At 53.4% G+C, this 22,729-nt stretch overlaps 1 protein-coding gene across 1 annotated transcript in view; it reads right to left on the bottom strand.

Annotated features, from left to right (window-relative positions):
* Nucleotides 1-22,729, bottom strand: part of SHANK2 (SH3 and multiple ankyrin repeat domains 2) — a 457,214-nt gene that overhangs the window by 382,268 nt on the left and 52,217 nt on the right. The window contains exon 3 of the mRNA XM_081798461.1: nucleotides 4-193. Within this exon, the coding sequence (XP_081654587.1) occupies nucleotides 4-186 (183 nt within the window). The 5' untranslated portion in view covers nucleotides 187-193. The remainder of the gene's footprint in view (nucleotides 1-3; nucleotides 194-22,729) is intronic.

The raw sequence follows: 22,729 nt of genomic DNA, 5'->3' as shown, positions 1-22,729 counted from the left end.
GAGGATGCGGATCACCAGCGTGTTGCCCTGGCTCTCCTCCGTCCTGGCGGCGCTGGGCTTCTCTGCCGTGGCCCGGATGGTGTCGTAGATGGTTTCTTCTTTCGAGCTGTCCGACTCTGACCCCACGGAGTAGTCGGAGAAGCTCTGGGCCATCTCGTCCTCGCTGGAGGTCGGGCTGTGCGGCATGGCTGCCCTACGTGTGTAAGGAGCAGGGGGAGGAACACAACGGGCGCATGTGAAAACTGCACACAGGAAGCCCAGCGCTCGGGGGAGACTGGCGCCTCAGGTGCACCGTCCTGCACCTGCTGGTCTAACAGCCGCACAGCTACTGTGCCTGGAGGCGGGGAGAACATGGCACCCCAGCTGCTCCCCGGAGCCCGGACCGGAGGCAGCCAGGCCAGGACGGGGCCCCGTAGGCTCTGCCCCCAGGCTGGGAAACCCCGCATGCACAAGGAGCCCTACCTAGCGGTGGCCGCGACCACACCTCACAGGGATCCACCAAAAGGCCATGGGGGCAGTCTGAAGCCTCCCAAGGTAGGAAAACAAGTTACCTTCTGTTTTCCTTTGAAGCCAGAGCAGCAGGAGAGGAAGAAATGCAAGCTTCGGGTCAGAACGGTACCAAGTTCATGCTTTAATAACCCCTCTGCTTCAAACACAGAGCACTGATGGGTAATGTAAAAATAGAACAGAAAGGCAGGGCCAGGCTCAGAAGGGAAGTAGTCCCGGGGCCCAGGAGTCCGGCAGAGCCTGAAGCCATGAGCAGGCTGACTTAGGGGAGACTCAGGGGGGTCCCCAAGGGTCTGTGGCAGCTGGGAGCACAGTTTCCCCACCATCAAGTCTAGTAGAGATTCCCCAGCAAAGACCAGGTCAGGGCGCCGACCGCGGCTGATGGAGAACACAAAGAAGGATGTGGACGTAACTCTGGGAGCACGCTGCCCAGGGATACCCCCATCTCTGCGGGCAGGGGTCCGGAGAGGTTAGGATAAGAGCCGGTGTGAGCTGGGGATGCCGGGGAGCTGGTAGAGGACGTGCCAAAGCAACAAGTCCACTCGAACTCTGTAAAGGAGGTCAAGGCCCTGTGCGTGTAGAAAGTGGGCAGGGGCGTTCCCTGCAAGAAGGGCCATCCTGAGCAACCAGGGATGGAGGCCTGATCGCTGAGGGACTGCCCGCCCGGTTTATGGTATCCTCCCACAGAGGGCACAGCTTCGAGCAAGAATGAGTGCCCTACACATGGAGGACCCTAAAACAGAATATCTAGTGATTTACAGGAGGGAGGGGGAGGGAGGAGCTCACCTGCACATCTGCCCCAGGCTCCAGGCCCAGCAGGTGCTTGGGTGAGCGTCCCCTGCTCTCGTGTTTCATGAGCAGGGGAGGCTCAGAAAAGTCCCGGGGGGGGCACAGTTCACCCAGCGACAATTTGTGTTCATCGTGAGAAAACGGACACCCCCTATTTACTTCCAGAGTTCTGTTTAACGACAGCAAATGCGCGCTGGAGCTAGAAGCGACCCGCCGCTCTGCCCCCCGCAGGGCCAGTACTGGGCTGCTGGCAGCCACCGGGGGCGCTCCTGTCTCCATCCCAGACTTTCCTGGGGTCACCAGACACCCAGGTGCACACGAAGCCTAACAAAGCAAAGAAGCTACTCCAGAAATGCATGCCCTCCCCAGGGGAAGGGCAAGACCATGACCGGGGTCAGGGGCTCCCTTCCTGCCGAGAGGATCTGCACCGTCTTTGGGGAATGGGCCAAGATCGTGGGGCCCACAGAGAGTTTTGTTTGGCCTGCACAGGGTTTTAAATGTCTAACCTAAAGATTCCATACACAAATCCAGATTTCTGGTTTATGGTGACCATCAGAAGGTTCTGCCCCGTGACACCCAGGGACAGGGACGATCTCCAGCAAGCCCCACCCCCACCCTCTCCAGGTCCACCTCAGGCTCTCCTCCTTGACATCAGTCACCTTCCCCGTCCTCCCACCGTGAGTGTGAGAGCCTGACAACAGATCCATCCGTTCACTCATGCTGGCCTCTGTGTCCTTCTAGACCCTCCGCAAGACCAGACATTTGACTGGTTGGACTGGCCCGGTGACCAGTCAGGAGTCTCAAAGAGCAGATCATCCAAATCACCCAGGAAGATTTTATTTTTTTCAATTAAAACTTCCAAAGCTAACCCCCGTGTGATTCGGAATTAAGATTTCAGAGCCAATGGGTCTTTTCTGTATTCACTGCCAGACGCCTTTGTGAGCTCAGCTTCATGCCTTCCCAACCACAGGAGTGCGAAATCTGGTGAGGGACAAGACAGCGGTGGCTGGGGACAGGATCTGGGTGCTCCTGGCTCCACCCCAGCAGGATCCCCACCTGTCTGGCTGCAACAGCTAGTGACGTGCTCCTTCCTGCCTTTACCATCTACCCGTGGAAAAATAAGTGCCGGGCATAATTACACGGTATAGGGTAGGCGCAGACTTTGTAACATATGATACAGTAACACCTATCACGTAGAAATAATGTAACAGTGTACAATCATTCCTATATTGCGTCTAATTATAACATGTTAAAACAAATAACAAACATTCACGTGTAAATATGTTAAAGAATCGCATACATGTAATTATTTGCAACTATGTCCCAGGTTCCAAGGAAGCGTATCCTCTAGAACACTGGTTCTTCATCCTGGCCCCAGAAGTTACTTGGGGAACTTTTAAAAAAAAAAAAAACCATGAGCGCCAGAACTTCTGAATGAACTGGTCTGGGACACTGTCCCTGGAAGCTGCCCCGGGGACTGTTAGGAGAAGCACCTGCAGCCGAGCCCGGGCTGCCCCTTCATGAGCTGGGCAGGAGCACAGACTGGAGGACAGGGGCGTGGAGACGCAAACCTGCCTTCTCCTGGGCGTGAGGGACAGTGGGAGAGGCGCAGCGCTCACTGCCTCAGCCGTCAGCATGGACACAGGTGTGCGGTCCATCACGAGGGGCTTCCAGTAGCTTCTTCCTGCCCCGACAGGGTAAGTTAGCCCAGAGCACCTCCTGCTCCAATAACGAACCACGTCTTCCCTCCTTACAGCCTGTCTGTGCCTCTTCCGAACCCAGCAGGGACCAGGGGACGCAGAGGGGACATGGAAGGTGGCCTCACGCTCACAGGAGGGGATCCCTGTCGAATGAGGAGTGACCTGTCAGGGGAAGCCGGGCACAGGCGGAGGCAAACGAGGCCACTCCCGGCACACGGGGTCCAGCGGCTCTTCTCACGAAGGATGGGCACTGGCCCCGGAAAGCCCACGGTTGGGGCAGCGCAGGCCTCAGTGCCTGCATCTGGAAGATGGGCACGTGGACAGCCACCAGCAGAACGCGGCACCATGCAGGCTCGTGGCCTTGCACGTCTGAGACAGTTCAAGAGCAAACGGGATGCTCCGAGCCCCCAAGTTACTTCCTCACGTGGCCCCCGCCACCAGACCCCACCACAGCCCCTCGCGTCGGCCAGGGGCTGGTGGTCACAAAAGGATGTGTCTGCCACCAAAGTGCGGGTGCGGAAGGTCCCACTGGACGGGTCCAAAGAGGAAAAGGAGGCCACCTGCACACTGGTCCTTTGCAGGACAGCCCGGGTGCTCAAGGCAGAGACCTGAGCAGAACGTCTTGACCTTAATACGGGGCTTGAGCAATGAGATCAGCAGACCCATGGGAAAAGCAAAGCCCTGGGAAAACATGTAATCATTAACTCCCAGGCAGGACTGCAAGGCCCAGGGTCACCAGGGCCAGGTAAGAGAGAGGGCACCGGCCCCATCTGCATTTCAGATAAACCACGAAAGCATTTTATTATATTTCCCAAATATTGCATGGGACATACTTACGCTAAAGAATTATTCATTGTTCATGTGAAATTCAAACAGGACTGGGTGTCGTGCATTTTGTTGGGGGGGCAGAGAGGCCATATGGGTTCTTCACCCCACGGTGAGGGGGGGCAGGCAGGCTCCGAAGACAGCTGTGCCACAAAACCCAGGCTCCCTCGGAAAAGTCAGCGCCAGGTTGGAGGAGGGAAGGTTACCCGCCGCCCCTGGCAAACATTTCAGCATCACCGGCCTCGGAGCGGGGGGGGCAGCTATAAAAACACAGGTTGGTAAAGTGCGATGACCCCCAGAACACGTTTCTCTAACCTGCCCCCCCCCACCTAGGTGCCTACGAACAAGGAGAAACAGAAGTGATGCCAGTAAAGGACATTTTCCAAAGGCTCCATATTCTACCACTGGAGAGTTCCGGGAAAACACGAAATTGTTCCAAGAAAACGTAACAACTTAAACTGGCTCCTGAGCCCCCTGACACCTCGGATGGAGGGGGGGCAGCTAGTTTTCCTGCTCACTGCTTCCACCGCCACGGTGAACACAGCAACACTGACCTGGGACCTAAGGCGCATTAAAAAACAAAACAAAACAAAAAAACAAAGCACCTCCCGGCTGGAGTGGACTTTATCAATAGAGTTGCAGGCCCATGAAGATCGCAGATAAAAATGCAGAGGTCCCGCTGGCTCTGCTTTAATCATACACACACACACATATATGGGGGGGGCAGAAAAGGGTTTTTACTCAAGTGGAGTCTCCAACAGCACCCCACGTCTGTGACACCCGAGCCCAGGATTGGTGACTACTCGCTCACATTGTGCACTCACATGTCTACAATTCACTCATCCGCAAGGCAGTGAGACCCCCAGGGGGCTGCACGGGGTCGGCGCACAGACACTGAAATCGGGGCTGGGGGCGGCCCCCACCGCACCTGCAGGAACGGGCTGTCACACGCACGGTCTGCGCAATGGCCGTGGGCAGGGGGCTGCAGCGAGAGGGGGCCGGGGGCTGCAGCGAGTGGGGGCCGGGGGCAGAGAAGGGCAGCCCGGGGAAGACGAGGAGAGAGAATCGCCGCCTCCCCAGGTTAGCCTAGCATCTCTGCAAGCACTGTCCTGAATAAACTCTCCCTTCCGTGCCCGCCGCATCCGTGGATAAACGAGGTCTGTCTTCTACCTCCTGCCGCCTGTCAGTACCACCCCCTCGAGCTGGGCTCCTCTCTCTGGTCCCCCGGGGTCCTTCCCTCAAGCTGGGGCTCCAGCCCGGGTTGGGCCCGATGCCCCCCGCTACACAGATCCGCCTTCCACTTGACTCAGAGCCTGGGCTGCACCAGTCCGGGCACCACCCACCCTCAGCTGCCACGGCCCAGCTAGTGCTCCGAGAACTAATCCCACGCACGCACGCTTGCTGCAGAGCAGACAAGACACTGATGTAAAGCTTCTCGCGCAGAGTACTAACACGGATGGCTGTGGCCGGAGGGACCACGGATCCGGGTGCAGAACCGTAGCTCATGCCAGTGGACAGACAGAATGCTGCTGACAGCCAGGCTGCGTATCCTCGGAGAGATTGTATTTAAACAGAGAAATGTGGAAGCCAAACGTGAAAATATAGCAAAATCATAAAATGTCTCATTCTAATGGTGGACATATAGTTATTATGTTTTTCTACCTTTCTATAGGGTGATAATGTTTTTAATTAAAAGTAACTTTTAAAAAACCCAGTGACGATGACCTAAGTTCTGTCTGTAATGGTCTTTCCAACACAAGCCCCTGATGAATCAAGTCTACTCCAAATTCTGAAAGGAAACGGGCAGGGGAGGCCAAGGGGCACCCAGCGGGGTCCCGGGCATGGTGGATGCTTCTGGAAGGGCTAGGGTTCTCGCAAGAATGTGGGCGGAGGGGGTCATTATTGCTCCTGACTTAAGAGATAGGGTCAGCCGGTAGGGGACACGGCCCCCAGTCCTTCCTGAGGCTTTGAGGGAGGGACGGGACAGACCCTACACCAGCAGGGCAGACAGCAGACCTGCCCTTGGAGCCCCTCCCAGGAAACCTCCAAGACAACCCGCCTGATAAGGGGAAAGCAGGGTGCAGCCCGGGGAGGGGGAACTCGGGTCAATTCACCCCCGTCTGGGCACCAACCACACCCCTCTTCAACGGGGAGGAGGGGTGGACAGCAGGCAACATGCAAACGATTTGCACTGATGTATATATTTGTATATATATTTTTTAATGCCTTGACCTTAATTTTCACAGCAATCATCGGTTCATAGGAAGCCAAGCCGCCAGGACAGAGCTCCCACACACTCCCTCTGCCCCCGCTCAGTGAACAAACGTATTATTGTTCGACTCCTTCCTCAGGCAAGCTTCCTGGGTTTTCTCGCTTGGACCCTGACCCACCAGGGCTAAGTTCAGCTAGCTCCTAGTCTCCAGCTCTCACAGACCGGTTGCACTCAGGATCTGAAATGAAATGTAAAATCCAAACAGTGTTCTGTGGCCCAGACGGGTAGGGCGCCCCGGATAGTCAGGAGCACGTCCCAGCCCCAGCCCCTAGTTGGGCTCCCTGCAGTGAGCTCCGGCCAGCAGGTGCGCTGGGAATGCCCAAGTGGGCGGCATGGCCTGGGTCCTCCTGCCGGGTACACGCTGAGCTGCCACCATGGAAGGCAGCAGCAAAGCCGGCTACCCTAGGCAGCACTGTCTGTGGGGCTTTGCACGGGGCGGACACACCTTCTAGACGATGGGTTACCAGCGGCCAAGTCCAATTACTGAGTCTGGGAACTGGGCGCATCAAACAAAATTACAGAGCTCTGAGATTTCTAGGGGGAAACGGAATGCCACAGAGATCTGGAAACTAGCATGTGTCTGGTTATGAAAATGCTTTTACAATTTCCAACCCCACGCCGGGCTCTCGCAGCTTTCGGGGCCACGGCCCAGCATCAGACACTCCGGGCGAGGTGGGCCTCCCTCCACGTGCCACGTCACTGGCCCGGGACACCTGCTGGCCTGTGGGTGAGGCTGCAGCTACCCCAGTCCTGCTGTCACCTGTCATGACAGTGTTTAAACTTCAGGACGGGTTTTCTTTAATTCCTATTATTGCAACGGCTGTGGGAATCCGGGTGTGCTCTGCACCCACGACTTTGATTTTCCTAGGAGAGGGTCTGCAGGAAACACCTTTCCCCTCTGGGGAGTTTAAAGCTGCTGTGCCGACCTCCTGGTGGGAGACACTGCTGTCTGCAGGCTCCCTGGGAGATGCCCTTCCTGCCCCCTGTCCCCAGGACGCCACGCTGCCCCTCGGCCCAGCTCCATCCCCTGGGATGGCCCCTTGCCGTGTGGACAATCTTGTGCAAACACCAAGCGTGAGAGTCAGTTCTAAGCAGCCTGGCCAAACCCCACAGCGCGATCCGCGGGCCCAGAGATGTCCATCCTCGGGCCTCCTAATACTAGCTCAGCCTGTCCCGGGGCTCCCAGCCCCACCTGGGACCTGGAACAGGAAGGAGGCTGTCCTTCACGTGCTCCAGGAGGGGCAGGTGCTCGGCCAGGGCTGGGAATGGGTGACCACTCGGACACTGCCATCTGGCTCTTCTCGGGAGCAGAGACTTCTTATCTGTGAGCAGCGCCCCCGGAACACCCGCCCCTGGCCGCCCCAACACCTGGCCCCGCCCGGCTCTCAGGGCCCAGTGCAGGCCACAAGCATGGAGCCACCTTCCTTCTGCACCTGCTGACCTGTCTCCTCTACGTCCTGCAATGCTGCAGGATGGACGGACCGACGGATGGACCGGCGGACGGGCAGGACAGTGTGAGCCGGGGACGCACTCAGGTAGGAGCCTCCTGCCGCAAGGACTGTTCTGACTTCACTTGCGAAGCCCCGGTCCCAGGAGCCAGCACCTCCTCGTCGGGCTTTGCTTTACGGCGCTTCAGACACCCCGGACTTTACACGCGGCAGGTCCACGGGGACCCTGGCATCCACAAGTCTCCCGGCACCGTTTTTCCAACAGCATTTGCTCATTCTGTGTCTCTGTGTCACGTCTGGGACTGCAGCCGCTCCAGGTGGGCCTGTGTCCAGGGCAGCAGCACCTGCTGTCTCAGGAACATCTGATGGCTCCGAACAATCCATGTGCCTCCAAACCTGTGTCTGCAAAGCTCTAAGTAGAACAGGTGGGCAAGGAGGTGCTGATTCTCTGCACGGACGTCTGAGCAGCAGGACTGTGGCTTGTTTTAAGTTCACAGAAATAGTCAAAGAAACCAAGTTTTCAGAAAATGGAATTTAAATGTTTCTGTTTAAATTACTGTGATTTGAAATCACAACGTTCATGAATTTTAATTTGTATTTTGACTTTTAATGGATAATTTGAGATCTTTCGGTGGCTATCCTTTTTGGAATCTTTTGAAAAACGTTTAAATTTATTTTTGATTGCCATTTTTACGAAAATCCATTCACATCCTGTAGACGTTAATATAGTAAGTTAATTATTTAGATTATGTTCTCAATGGAACATAAATTATGTGAAAACCTGGATTATAACAACATGCACAGTAATTTTGCTAAACAGAAGGCAAGACATACACATCTTACAGAATATGCAATAATGGTAAATCCCCACACTTCTAAAATTTTGTCTTTATGAGGGTGTATCTGTGAAAGCAGGTGAAAACATATTTTTATCTAACAGCTTGCTAGCTTGATGTATCATTTTAGACAGGAAACATGTGGCTCGGAGGGGGCCTCAGCGTATGCTCCTAGCCCCAACCCCAAACGTCATCGGACAGGCCAGCCGAGGAGGGACAATGACCGCTCCCCACACTGAGCACTAAGGGCAGACCACGGCCCGGACCTTCACCGTGCATACAGCCATGGGGAAGTTGCCGGATCCCCCACCGGGGGATCCACTGGACCCAATGTGGGGCGAGGCCCGGGGTCTTTGTGTGCCCAGAGCCGTAACAAAATACCCCAGACTGGGGGCTTACATGACTGACATTTATCTCCCACAGCCCCTGAGGCCAGAAGTCAGAGATCAGGGGCAGGACGGTGTGGTCTGCTCCTGGTGACAACCCCCTTCCGGGCTGCAAACGGGGTCGCCTCGCTGTGTCTTCGCATGGAGGGAGGGAGCCCTCCGGTGTCTCTTCTTATAAGGATGCTAATCTTCCAGCATCAGGGCCCCACCCCTATACTGATGTCACTTGACCTTAATCACCTGCTTAAAGGCCGCATGACCTAATATAGCCTCACTGGGGTCCGGGCATCCACACTGGAATTGGGGTGGGCATAAACATTCAGTCTTGACCACCAGGGAAGGCCTGCCTCCGCTCTCGAGGCCCCTGTCCCTGCTGGGGGGGGCCGGGCCCAGGGCTGCAGCAGTGGGCACGAGGGGAGCATCCCCAGTGGGCACCTGAGGCTCCAATAGGGGAGGGTCATCACGTGCTCAGCTGTGCTGTGTCATCCAAAGGGGCAGATGGTTGTCAGGATGCCCAACACAGCCAAACACCCCAGCGCCCGGGAAGATCCTGAAACACCTCAACACCAAAAAGGCGGGGCAGGCACCCCAGTGTGAACATGTGCTCCCTCGTGGAACTTTGTTAGAAAGAAGCCATGGTGAGCGCTGTGAAGTGGGCAAGACTGATGAATCACAGACCTGTACCTCGGAAACAAATAATACATTATGTGTTTAAAAAAGAAGAAGAAGATGATAAGGGGAGCGGAAGAATGAAGGGGGGAATCAGAGGGGGAGACGAACCATGAGAGATGATGGACTCTGAGAAACAAACTGAGGGTTCTAGAGGGGAGGGGGGTGGGAGGATGGGTTAGCCTGGTGGTGGGTATTGAGGAGGGCACATTCTGCATGGAGCACTGTGCGTTATGGACAAACCGTGAATCATGGAACACTACATCGAAAACTAAAGATGTAATGTATGGGGATTAACACAATGAAATTTTAAAAAAAAAAGGAAAAGAAAGCAGCAGCCTCTAAGCACCTTGCCCCGTGTTTCGATCGGCTTTCTCAGCGGAGGGTCCTGGGAGTGGAAGGACCGCATCCTAGACGGGTGTGCGCTCCCAGATGCACCGCCCGAGAGAGCGTGCCTCCCAGGGAGGCTGCACGGCGTGCACCAGGGCACGCACACGCACTCCGGGGGTGCGGGGCTGGGACGGCAGCACCCAGCGTGGCATCACCGCACACGTGTCCCAGAGCCCCAGCGGCAGCCGTGCAAAGGGAGAGCCCAGCGAGTGCAACAGACTTGGGGTCCTTCCCAGACGCTCCTCAGGGCTGTGTCTCCAAGCACCGCAGCATCCTGGTGCCGGAGGCTGGGAAGTGAGCATCCTGTCCACCACCCGACCCGCTCCCTGTCACCTTGGGGCAGACAGGGGCAAAACCACTCGCTGGACAGGGTTTATAATCTATTCCAGGCATTTTTCAAGCAGAGGGACTTTGGAGATTTCAGAAACAGCCAAAGGAAAGCTGTTCTCAACCAGCATGCGGGACACCATGAAGAGAAAGGAGAAACTGGTTCTGGAATGGGTTTTCCTCCTCGCAGGGACCACTGGCTGGTGGGCCTGCCGGGTGCTGCCCGCCTCTGAGCAGGTGTGAAAGACGAAGCTCCAAATGCCTCCACGCAGCCGACCCCTGCACTGCCCACAGCATCTGCACCCTTCCGTGCATCCGAGGACTGAGTTCACTCTCTCCGAAATACCCAGCTGCCTGTACAAAGACGTAAGGCTCTGCTGAATCCTCGTCCTTGACCGACCAGGCAAGCATCCCCCTGAGACATGCTCCCTCACAGCCACAAGCTAAGGGTTCCACTAAAACAAGGTTATCTGCCGTCCAAAGAGGGGACCCTTCTCGAACCAGAAACACACACGTGCTCATGTGTTACGCAAGCTACAACATACCCAAACGCCCCAATGTGCCGCGTGGGGTCCCCAAGATTCACATTCACCCAGAACCTCAGAACGGGACCTCACTTGGAAACAGGGTCTTTGCCGATGTGATTAGCTAAGATGACGTCACAGCGGATGGGATGGCCCTTGAGCAGTGACCTGTCCGTTCAAGAAAGCCACGTGAGAATGCAGACAACGCCCCGGGGGAAGGCCCCGTGAGGCCGGAGGCAGAGGCTGGAGGGAGGTGCCTCCCAGCCAAGGAAGGTCAGGGCTGCCAGCCATGAGCTGAGACAGGCAGGAAGGACCTCCCCCCGGAGCCTTCAGAGGGAACATGGTCCTGCAGACGCCCCCATGCTGGACATTCAGAACGATGAGAGAATAAATTAGTGCTGCTTTAAGCCACCAGCCAGCTGGTAATGGACTATGGCAGCCACAGGCAGCTAAGACACCGAGAATTTATACTCAAGGGAGTAGCACCTTCGATACCGTTCTTAACTTCTCTCTCTGTGGGCAGTATGCACACCTGCAGTCTGGTCCTGGTATCTTTTCAGAATAAGAAAACAATCATCAGGAAGATACTCACCACTGACATTTATAAAACGCCCTGGCTAACAAGGTGGCAGAGACTAGAAGAGGCAACAGAAGGATACAGGCTTTGGGGGGAAACACACAGAACTGGGGTTCAGTGCTGAAGCCCCAGGGGCAGTGGGCAGTGAACGTCCGCACCTGTCACTCGCTCTTCCCTCTGCCTATTACCCCTCTTCTCCTCCCTCCTCCTACCCCACAGACGTGCCCTAGAAACAAACGCCTTCCCTGATCACCCTGCCTTAAGCTAAACACACACACACGTGCAGAGTGCATGCTTCTCCAGCTACATCTTCCGTCTTGGTTTTCGTTAAATTCGTGTAGTGGTTATTTTTTTATGTCACTACAGGAGAGCTGGGACAAAATCCGTTGCATGCACTGCCTCTTCCTGAGCACCTGGTCTGACTGTGTCCACACTCGAAGAATAACAAACAGGCACAGGTACTGGACCATGGTGGGACAGCAACAGACTGGGGCAAGATGGTTCTCTCCAGAAAATGCAAAACTGACAGTGCTTAAGCCACGAGTCATGAACAGGAAGCCATGGCTGCCAATGGTGGGCATGGATGGAGACAATGAGGCAGGCAGAGGGGGTGTAGAGAGAGCACAGAGGGAGGTGAAGAGAGAGAGGTAAGAGCAGGGGAGGGACAGACTCGGAGCAGGTGGAGAGAGGTGGAGACAAGGACGCACTGGGGCAGAAGACGAGAGAGAGAGACCCTCCCACCCAGGGAAGGCAGAGTAACAGTGCTGGACGCTGCCTCCTGCCTGGAGCCACCAGAATGTGTTAAAAATATATGAAAAAAATGTGTTTCAAAATGCAGGACAGCCACACATGAGAGACAGGAAACAAACGAGGTGAGCCCTATGAATGCCCCCAGCTTATTGCCTTCACAGGACTTCTAGGCCATCGAGAGAAAAAGGGCCACCCAGTGAAGCCGGGGGAGTTCTGGTGGAGCAGCGACGCTGGGATGCAGGGAGTCCGTGGCAGCTATCTGCAGGGCAGGGATGCGGGAGGAAAGACTGGACACAAAGGCCATGGGAGAAGGGCAGAGGGTCCCTCTGCGTATTCTAGAGCATGGGATCGACGCATGCATGTGACAAACCTACCAGGCACCGGGGAAGGAGGCATCTGAAGGATGAGAGGCAACAATACACATCAACCACACAGGTCCTGGAATGTGCTGTTCCCACCAGCCAACCTGGAAAACCTCACGGCTTAGGAGCACTGAACACACAGAGTGGTTGGCCTTAAGAGTGGGAAATAGGCCAAGACTAATAAATGCTGCCACGATCCCACTGAACACACACTGAAGGCAAGACATGAAAGGACCAAACTGTTTTTAAGTAACTTAACTGAATCCCACAACAAAGGTCAAGAATGTTTATACATGGGGCGCCTGGGTGGCTCGGTCGTTAAGCGTCTGCCTTCGGCTCGGGTCATGATCCCGGGGTCCTGGGATCGAGCCCCACATTGGGCTCCCTGCTCAGCAGGAAGCCTGCCTCCCCCTCTGCCACTCCCCCTGCTTATGTTCCCTCTCTCGCTGTGTCTCTCTTTGTCAAATAAATAAATAAAATCTTCAAAAAAAATGTTTATACATATTCGAAAATATACAAACTCAAGATAAAAATTTGCAATTCACAATGTTTAGCAATAAAAAAGTTACTAAGTTAAACAACAAAATTACTGGGCATGCAAAGAAGCAGGAAAATATGACCCATGATGAGGAATATAATCAACCAATCAAAACTAACCAAAAACTGATCCAAATGTTAGAATTAGCAGGCAAGGCATTAAAAGTTATATTAACATTATATTCTTTATGTTCATAAAAAAACAAAAACTAAATAAACTCCCAAAGATGAAAACTACCATATCTAAAATGAAAAATACACTGGATGGGATTAGTGGCAAATTAAACATCAAATAAAAAGATTTGTGAATTGAAGACAGAGCAAAATGAAACACGGAGAGAAAATGGCAACAAGTTACAATAGAAGAACAGATTATCATTAAGCTATGAAACAGCTTGAAGCATTTATATATACATATATATGTATACATTAATATATATAACATATATATAATTGGAGTCCCTATCAAAAGGGGGAGGAGGTACAGAAAAATTGTTTGAAACTATAGCCAAAAATTTTAGCCAAACACAAATTTGATGGGAACTATAAACCCACAGACTCAAGAAGCTCAATGAAACCTACACACGAGAATCGTAAGAAAATGACACTAAAATGTGTCACAATAAATCATAACTAAAGATAAAGAAAAAAATCTTTTTTTTTTTAAGATTTTATTTATTTATTTGAGAGAGAAAGAGCACACACATAAGCAGGGAGAGCGGCAGGCAGAGGGAGAGGCAGAAGCAGGCTCCCCACTGAGCAAGGAGCCTGACGTGGGGCTCAATCCCAGGACCCTGAGATCATGACCTGAGCTGAAGGCAGACACTTAACCAACTGAGCCACCCAGGTGCCCCAAAGAGAAAAATCTTAAAGGCAGACAAAAGGGGGTACCTGGGTGGCTCAGCTGGTTGGGCATCTGCCTTTAGCTCCAGTGACGATCTTGGAGTCCCAGGATGGAGCCCTGTGTTGGGCTCCCCACTCAACAGGGAGTCTGCTTCTCCTCTACCTCTGCCCCTCCCCGCTTGTGTTCTCTCTCTCTCTCACTCACTCTCTCTCTCAAATAAATAAAATCTTAAAAAAAAAAAAAAGCAGACAAAGGGTTAAAAACATAAAGACCTTTTACATCTGGACCGCAAACTCAAGAATGATGGCAGATTTCTTGTTAGAAACAATACAAGTGAGTGGGCGATGGAAGAACATCTTTCACACACTGAAAGGTAAAAAGGCACAACTAGAATTTTATGACCGGTGAAAACATCTTTCAAAGATGAATACTTTCCACACATGTAAAAGCTGCAAGATTGCATGACCAGCGAGGCTTCCCCATAGGAAATGTTAAAGGAGAGACCTTGGGCAGAAGGAAATGATAACCAGATAAAAATATGAAATGACACAAGAGAACGGAGACAACTGGAAGTGATCATCGCAGGGGTAAATATATGCCTTTTCTTATTTAATCACTGATTTATTGACTTATTGATTGGTGGAGGGGCAAAAGGAGAGGAAGAGAGAGAATCTCAAGCAGGCTCCACGCCCAGCACAGAGCCCAACCAGGGCTTGATCTCACGACCCTGAGATCATGACCTGAGCCAAAATCAAGTCAGACACTTAACCAACTGAGCCACCCAGGCGCCCCATATGCTTTTCCTTATTTAAACCTCTTTAAATGACAACTGACTTTAAAAAAAATTTAGTGCAGGGTTTATAAAATACTTGAAAGAAAAATACATGACTGTATCACAGAACTGAGCCAGACACTGGAAGTATGTGACTGGAAGTTCTCAGACAGCAGCGGTGTGACGGCACGCGAAGACAGGCTGGAATAAGATCAAAGTTTTTACCAGAAGCCCTTAAGCAACCACCGAAATAATAAAACACAGAGTTACAGCTATCTAGTCAACCAAGGAGAGAAAATGAATCACAAAATTCTATCAGTGTAAACAAAGGCAGAAAAAGGTGAACAGAGACCAGATGAGACAAGCAGAAAACCCATAGCAAGGTGACAGATTTAAGCCAAACCATTACCACTTTCACATTAAATAAGACCCAACTCTGAGCTTTCTATAAGAAATGCACATTAAAAATAAAAATAGCTGAGGGGCTCCATCAGTGGAGTGTGCGACTCTTGGTCTCGGGGTCGTGAGTTTGAGCCCCGCATTGGGAGATGACTAAAAAATAAACAAACCTTAAAAAAAAGGAGGGGGGTTTAAAAAAATAGCTGACAAGTAAAAGGATAGGACAAGGCATATCACATTAATATGAATCGAACTAAAGTGAGAGTATTACACTATTTTTATCAGAAAATTGAAGAGAAATTCTGTGAGGCCAATGTCACCCTGTTACTAAAACAACAACAACCTGTCAATATCTTTCATGAACATAGATGCATAAGTCCTAAACAAAATTTTAGCAAATGAAATCCGACAGTATATATTTCATGACCAAGGGTGATTTACATCAGGAATGCAAGGTTGATTTAACATTTGAAAGTCAATGTAGTTGACCATATTAACAAACTGAAAATAAAAACCATACAACCATCTCAATAGCTGCAAAAAAAGCTTTTGACAAAAACGCAACACTGATCCATGACACAAAAGCTCAGCAGACAAGGACCAGACAGAAACTTTCTCATCCTGAGAAAGGGTGTCTCCGAAGAGCACACAGCCAACATCAGCGAAAGCCTGAAAATGTTCTCCTAAGAACGGGGACAAGACAGGGATGGTTGTTCTCCTAGGTTCTGTTCAAAAACAAAACATCCTGATTGGAAAGGAAGAAATAAAGTTGTCTCCATTTGCAGACGATGTGATTGTCGGTGCAGGAGATTCTCTGGAATGCTCGCACAAGCTAATAGAACCAGAAGTGATTTTTAGCAGATCAGAGGATGCAAGATGAATGCAACACGATCCTCTGTGTTTCTACATAGCAGCAGTGAACCACTGGAAACTGGCATTTAAAAGCAATGCCATTTAGAATATTAACAAAAAATACAATAAGCTTAGGGGAAATATGACGAAGGATGTGAAATGCCTACACGCTGAACACAGCAAAATACGGCGGACGGAAATAAAGGTGTCAGTGACGGGAGACCGCCTTCCCACTCGGGCCCCCAAAGTTCAAGTTCGCGCAAGCCTCGGCGGGCCAATCAGGGAGCCAGCGGCACAGGACTTGCCCAGAGCTGACGACCAGCATCCAAGTGGACAGCCTGCAGCGTGGGCATGACAAGGCACTCTGCTGACTTTGCCAGGGACAAATGTTAGGATTTCCATTTTGCACTTGCAGAAAAAAAGAGTGACCCGGAAGCAAATAGCTCTGGGTTTCCCTTTTCCAGACGTACCTGTGACCCACCAACACCTTGTTACTTACAAGGGAAAACCGCAGGGTACAGAAAACGTGCTTTTCCTTATTTAAATGGACTCTCCCTGCTGGTGCCCTCGATCAATAGGTACAGGATGAAAGTAGAGGACAGAGGAAGCCGTTTCCACGCAGAAATGTGGAGGAGGTAACGAGCATTGCTAATTTATGGCCTGGGCAGTTAAAATAGCTTTTCCTAACAGGGTACGAGCGGACGAAATGTGAGAAAACACCAAGCTCCTTACCTAAACCCACCTAACAATGCTTCACACAAGAAGTCCACAGCTCAGATCCAAGTTGCAAAAACTAACCAAAAAAACAAAAACAAAAAACAAAAAACAAACCCAGTGCTCAGTTCCTAATTAAAATAGATCCAGGCTTCTAGAGAACACCTACAGATGGCATGTTTGAGAAAGCCTGTCAATCCACACCAATAAACCACACCACACCAGCCCACACACCAACGTGAATCGACTTGTGTCAGCCCAGGAATGTAAGCCTCTAGAAAATGCCAGAAGCACAACGGGCCAGGACGGACACTCTGGGCATCCACCACCTATAACACTCAGGCACAGCACTTCAGAGACTTGGAAACACCATGGCGGGGACAGCTCACTAAACAGCACCCCCTCCCCTCTAGGGGGCCCCGGGCACATCTGGCTACCTCCTGTATTTTTCACTACGAAGCAACCTTCTGCATCCACACGGCAGACAGAAAATGGGGAGGGTGGGGAATTCATCCATAGGCATTTTTCGATGAAGCCGAGGAACAGCACCTTGACCGTGAAACAGCACTTCCTCCTGCAAGTTGGCAAAGGTTCCAAATGTTACCGTAAAAACATGGTGCTGGTTCTTTTCAAATCGTGGTCCACCCTCACGTGCAAAAAAGCCATCCGCGGGCAAGCGGCGCGTGGCCTTGAAGAGCGGTAACCGCAAGTGCAGGATGTGTGGCCGTGGACAGTGGCAGCGAGACCCCAGGGGCTGCACTGCAGGTCAGCCCGCCCCCCGGCAAGAGTGACCCGGGTGGGCACAGGCTCAAGAAAGCACTAGCAACTGTCAGATGAATCCAGCAAAGGGGCCACCCAAGGCATCCACTAGAGGGGACGTGCCGGAATGTTCCATGTCCAGGGCAACTTCTGATGCCATCCGAATTAATGGAATTGGTGCAAAACAGAAACCAGAGCTGTGAGGTGGCATATGAACCACTGGTTCTCAGATCTGGACCCCAACAACCCCTCCTGGGGGGATTTCAAAGGTTCCGATCCCAAGGCCCACCGGAGTCAGATCTGCTGAATCAGGATCTCGGCGGGGGAGGGGAGGGGAGAGGGGAAGGAAGAACTGGAACTGTAGAAGGAAGTTGACCCTGAGGATTCCCATCTGCAGCCACATCAACACCATGGCTGTGTTCCAACATGCCAGGAGGATCGGGGACCCCCTGCAGCAACCCCCCGGGGCCCTAGGAGCCAATCCCTCTCCCTTACGGGGGGTGCCTGTGAAGGTTAAAAGGGTTTTGTCTTCGTGGAGGCAAACAAAATCCACTTTCCTGCAATTTCCAGGGACTGGGGCTGGTTCTGCAGCCTTCTGGAGGGCTGAGGCCTTCTCCTCCCATGAGACAACCTTCGTTCAGGGAAACAGAAACCTTCCAGCCCAGTGTGGTCCGATGACAGGCTCCCCACGTCTGCTGGGGTCTCCTGCATTTCTGCCCATCTGGTGAGGAGAGGCACTGACCCTCTCTGCCTCAGAGCCGTCCCAGTTCCCTGGGGCTGCTGGCCACAGCACCACAGAGCAGGTGTCCGTTCTCTCACAGCCCTGGGGGCCAGAAGTTCAAAGTCAGGCTGTTGGCAGGTGCCCTCTGGGAGCTCGAACAGAACACCTGTCCAGGCCTTTCTCCAAGCTTCCTGAAGGTAGCCTCCGGGGCTGGCTGGCCTGTAGACGGCTGTCTTCCCCCTGTGTCTTCACATGGTCTTCCCTCTGTGTCTATGTCCTAATTTTCTCTTTTCATAAGGACACTGGTCACACTGGGTCAGGGCCACCCTAATGACCTCATCTTGACCATCTGCAAAGACCCTCTTTCCAAGTAAGGTCACATTCACCGTACTGGGAGTGTGGGCTCCAACATGTCTCGGGGGATCCCAATCCAACCCAGGACAGAAGAGACGGGAGCCAGGACCAGCACGCTGAGTGTCCAGAGTAGCAGCCTCAGTTTCCCCAAGTCCAGGGCTTCCCTCCCATAATGCAGCCCACTGTGTGCGGTCCCTTGCGGCCCGGTCTGCATCACCGTGGGGGAATCTGGGCTCCGGGAACCAGGACAAAACGTTGATGTTCTGCCTCGGCTGCCCCAGTGAGCGATACGCTCATCTTTATCTCTGACCCGGGGGTTTTGTGTCTTCTGCTAGCATCATGAAACTGCGGCCAGCTGACATGTTCTGGACACCATCCGTGTACCCCAGTTCCAAATTAAGGCATTGTCCTTAATGTTTCAAATCCCCCGTATCCTAGCTGTCCCTGAGACCTGGCCACTTTGCCTCCTCGATTGCTCTCCAGACCTGCCCATGGCCTCTCACCTTCCCTGCTGCCAGCACTGAGTGTGCAACCCCTGCCCGCATCCACCCAGTCGCCTCCCCACCATGCACCTGACAACAGCCTGGACCGCCTCCAACAGCCACGCCTCCGATCACAGCGTCAATGGGGAATGCACCAACAGAGCAGGTCAGGCTCCTTTGCTCCATATCCGGCAGATGCATGGCTTCCCATCAAAGTAGCAGACCCCAATCGTCGAGAACACTAACTGAGGACTATATGCTGTACATGGGTTATCTCACTTAATCTAGACGACAATCCAACGGGGACAACTTACAGATCTTGCGTGGAGGTAAACGCACAGCAAGACTGAATTGCGTCCCAAGATCACATGGCTATTGGCTGATGGTGGCAGGATTCAAACCCACTGGCTGACTTCAGGAACCACAAGGTTAAATTGCAACCCCCCGTGGCCTCCCACTGACAGTTTGTATTAAGCAGACGTTAGGGTTGGGATCCTGCCGTGGATTCAAGGTGGCCACACACTCTGCAAACTCCTCCCGTCAAGAGGGGAACCTTACTTCCCATCTCCTTGAACCTGGGTCGGTCCAGTGGCAGAACATGGCAGAAACGAAGCCACAAAATTCGTGCAGCTGAGCCTTCAGAGTATGGGCTTCCGTCCTCCCTGCTCACAATGCTCCACCTCCTGCAAGGCAGCTTCCACGTGAGGCGTCCCCCAACCCTGAGCACATCCTGGACAGAGGGACCAGACTTCCAGAGCGGAGTGAGTAAAGCTGGCTGATCCCTGCCCGAAAGCCTGACCCAGCCAAGGCAACTTCAGCTCTGACACCCGGCCCAGCAGCCCTGGGAAGCTGCCACAAGGACCACCGGCACTGGGCAGAGGGACTCCTCGGTGTGTCTCAAGAACAGGAGGAAAGCAGCCCTCACCCCACACCCGGGCCCTCGCACTCCCTCCCCAGTCCTGAACCAGCAGGAAGGCCTAGAAAAGTCCACACAGTTCTCCACGTTCCAGAACACACCCGTCCTTCTGCTGGCTGAGGATTTCCAACCAGGACCCGCATGGGGGTCCTCTGGGAAGGGGGACTTCTGTGCAGGGTACCTGGAAAACACAGCTGATATTTATAGCTGATGTCTGGGAAGGCACAGGCATGTGAATAATTGACAGACAGAAATAACAGACCAGATGAATTGCCCTGGCAACCAGGTACAGCGCTAGAGACAATGAAATTAACTATACCCAAAAGTCAAGATGGAACAGGTGCAGGGCGTGAGTGCACCCTGTGGGGGCCCCAGGGCCCCATCCCTCCATCCATCCCTCCATCCGCCCCACCTCAGTGGCCGAGGGCCCACCATATTCCCACGCCCTGCCTGGTGCTGGGGTCCCTGAGGTCTTCCCGGAGCCTGCCCTTTCCCACTCTTGAGATGGGAGGGCGCCCAGGATGCAGTGACCCCAGGTGGAAAGAGGAGAACAGACAAGACTCTCCTGATTGCAGGACAGATGCGTTCAATGTTCTGCCCGAAAGCATCAAGCTCTCATTTTCTCTACCACCTCTGTTGCAGGTTCCTGTTCTCGAGCCTCCTCTTGAGCACTCTTCAGCCTCTCCCAGTCTACCAGCGGGCACCCTGAGGCCTCCACGGGTTTTCTGGGTACCATCCACTTCCCTTGGCCCCATGACGGTATCCCATTCTAGACTTGGTGGCATTAGCCCAGTGCCGGGTGCACCCCAAGTAATCAATCAGTGTATACATAAGGGGTGAACCCCATGTACCTCAGAGAGTATCACCCCATCTTCACACATGAGCCCAGTGACGCCCAGAGAGGGTGCATTAGGAGTCCAACGTCACACAGCTGGTGGGTCTCAGAGGCAGACTCTGAATCCAGACCTTCCTTCCCAAGCCTCGACTACTGGGCCCACGGCTTCTCTGGGGAGACACACGAGGCCAGAACCTTGAAGCTAAAGCCTGGGGCTCCTCCACCACACAGATCTCAAAGCCCAGAGCCTGGGGAGGGGCTGGCCACTGGGTTAGAAGGGAGAGCTGAGCGGTCAGACCCAACTCCAGACACAAACTGAGCCTCCAGAAGCGCCTGCCAGGAGGGCAGCTTGCTCTCCCCAGCCTGGCACAGACCGCATTTTCAAAGATGCTGCAGGAGGGCAAGATGTAAGCCAACCCGCATCAGGTGCATCCAGGTGCAGCCCACCCAGAGGGCCGCCTGCGCACGATGAAAAGCCCAGCCGCCTGGAAGCTCTGTGCCCCGCTGCCCCAGCTGCCGTTCCCCTAGCCCACGCTTTTGTCCGAGCGGGAGAGAAATGCTTCATCAACTCCCAGGAAGGCGTTGGTCACGGCCTCAGAAGGCTGTGTTCTCCTTGCCTTTAGTCAACAACTGGGCCCCGGAGATGTGGGGTCAGCACTCTGCTCCTGAGGTCCTAGGGGCCAGGAGCCCCACAAGGACGTCTGTGCCACTTCTCAGAGAAAGGGACAACGGGTCGCTGCTGCCTACAAGCTGAAATGCTGGGACCAGTCAGGGGTCAATGGTTACAAGACAAAGTGCTGATGATGAGACCAGAGGCAACATTCTGAGGGGAGGATGGTGAGTTCTCTGTTGGCTTTATGAGTTTGAGGGGTGTATCAGTCAGCTCCAGCTGCCGTAACAAACACCACACGTGGAGAAGAAGCTCACATGACAGACATTCACCGTCCGGGTCCCAGAGGCCGACGCCCGAGATGCAGGCACGGGCAGGGCGGGTCCCCCTGAGGCCTCTCTCCTCGTGTGTGGACGGCCGTGCTCTCCCTGGGTCCTCACGGGGTCGTCCCTCCGTGCGTGTCTGTGTCCTGATGTCCTCTTCTTACGAGGACCCCGGTCACACTGGATCAGGACCACCCCACTGACATCGTTTTAACCGAATCACCTCTTCAAAGCCCCATCTCCAGATACAGCCACTTTCTGGGGCTTGGGGGTTAGGGTTCCACCAAACACACGAGGGGAACACAGCTCAGCCCGCAACAATGCCGTTCCCCGGTGTTTCATGCTGGGCCCATGCTGACGGCCCCGTGTAAAGGACGGGGCTGCATCGACGAACAGAACAGCCGTTCGCACCATAACTCACATACATGATGCTGCACCCCGATCGCTGGCGGGAGTCCAGTCCCCCTAAATAGGACACGGTGACCCCCCAAGCTGTCCCCACGGTTAGCACCAGGACCAGAAGAACCCAAACCTTCACGAGGAAACCTTCCCAGACGTGAATCGCAAGGCACAGGTCAAGAACACAGTGTGTCCCACCCTCAATGGAAGTATCAGGAAAATTCCTTTATCAACCCAATTGTGTACTTTCTGCTTTCAGTCATTACTAGAATATTCACTTATGAATGCAAACTGCAAAGAAATCTATGTTCGTTAAGGCTTTCTTTTTCCTCGAGTTTTTATCAAGCCACCAGAGGGCTATCAGCTCACAAAGGGGACAGGAAAACGCAGGAGCCAGAGAACGCAAGCAAGCCTGCTTAATTAAGTCACACGCAGGGGCGCCCGCGGAAATAATGAAGTGCCTTTTATAAAACATTACAGCTTTCCTGGGGGGACGTTCCTTATCAAACGTAAACATCCAGTTCAAACAAAAGCTCACCCTCCCTTACTACCTCAGAGAAGCCTGCAGAACCGCACCGGGCTACCTGGAGAATGCTGGGGGCGGGGGGGGGGGCGGGGTGCGGGGAAGAAGGGGAGTAAAATCCTTCCAGTCTCCCAGAGACGGGGCCTCGGAGCGGGCTGGACGGCCATCAGCACCGCCTCCGGCTCTGAGCTCCCTGCCTGTTCTGGCCCCGTGGCGCCTTATTCCTTGGCGAGAGATAACTGCCACAAACAGGTGACCAGATACTCAGCATCTCTCAGCTTCGGAAGCTGAAGTCCCCGACGGATGCTGATGGGGCAGGTTCACCAG

This window comes from Leptonychotes weddellii, chromosome 11, assembly GCF_054177405.1.
Source record: "Leptonychotes weddellii isolate Sample4059 chromosome 11, ASM5417740v2, whole genome shotgun sequence".
Lineage (NCBI taxonomy): Eukaryota > Metazoa > Chordata > Mammalia > Carnivora > Phocidae > Leptonychotes > Leptonychotes weddellii.
Note: the sequence above shows the minus strand (reverse complement) of the source record. Positions and strands in the feature narration are given on the sequence as shown.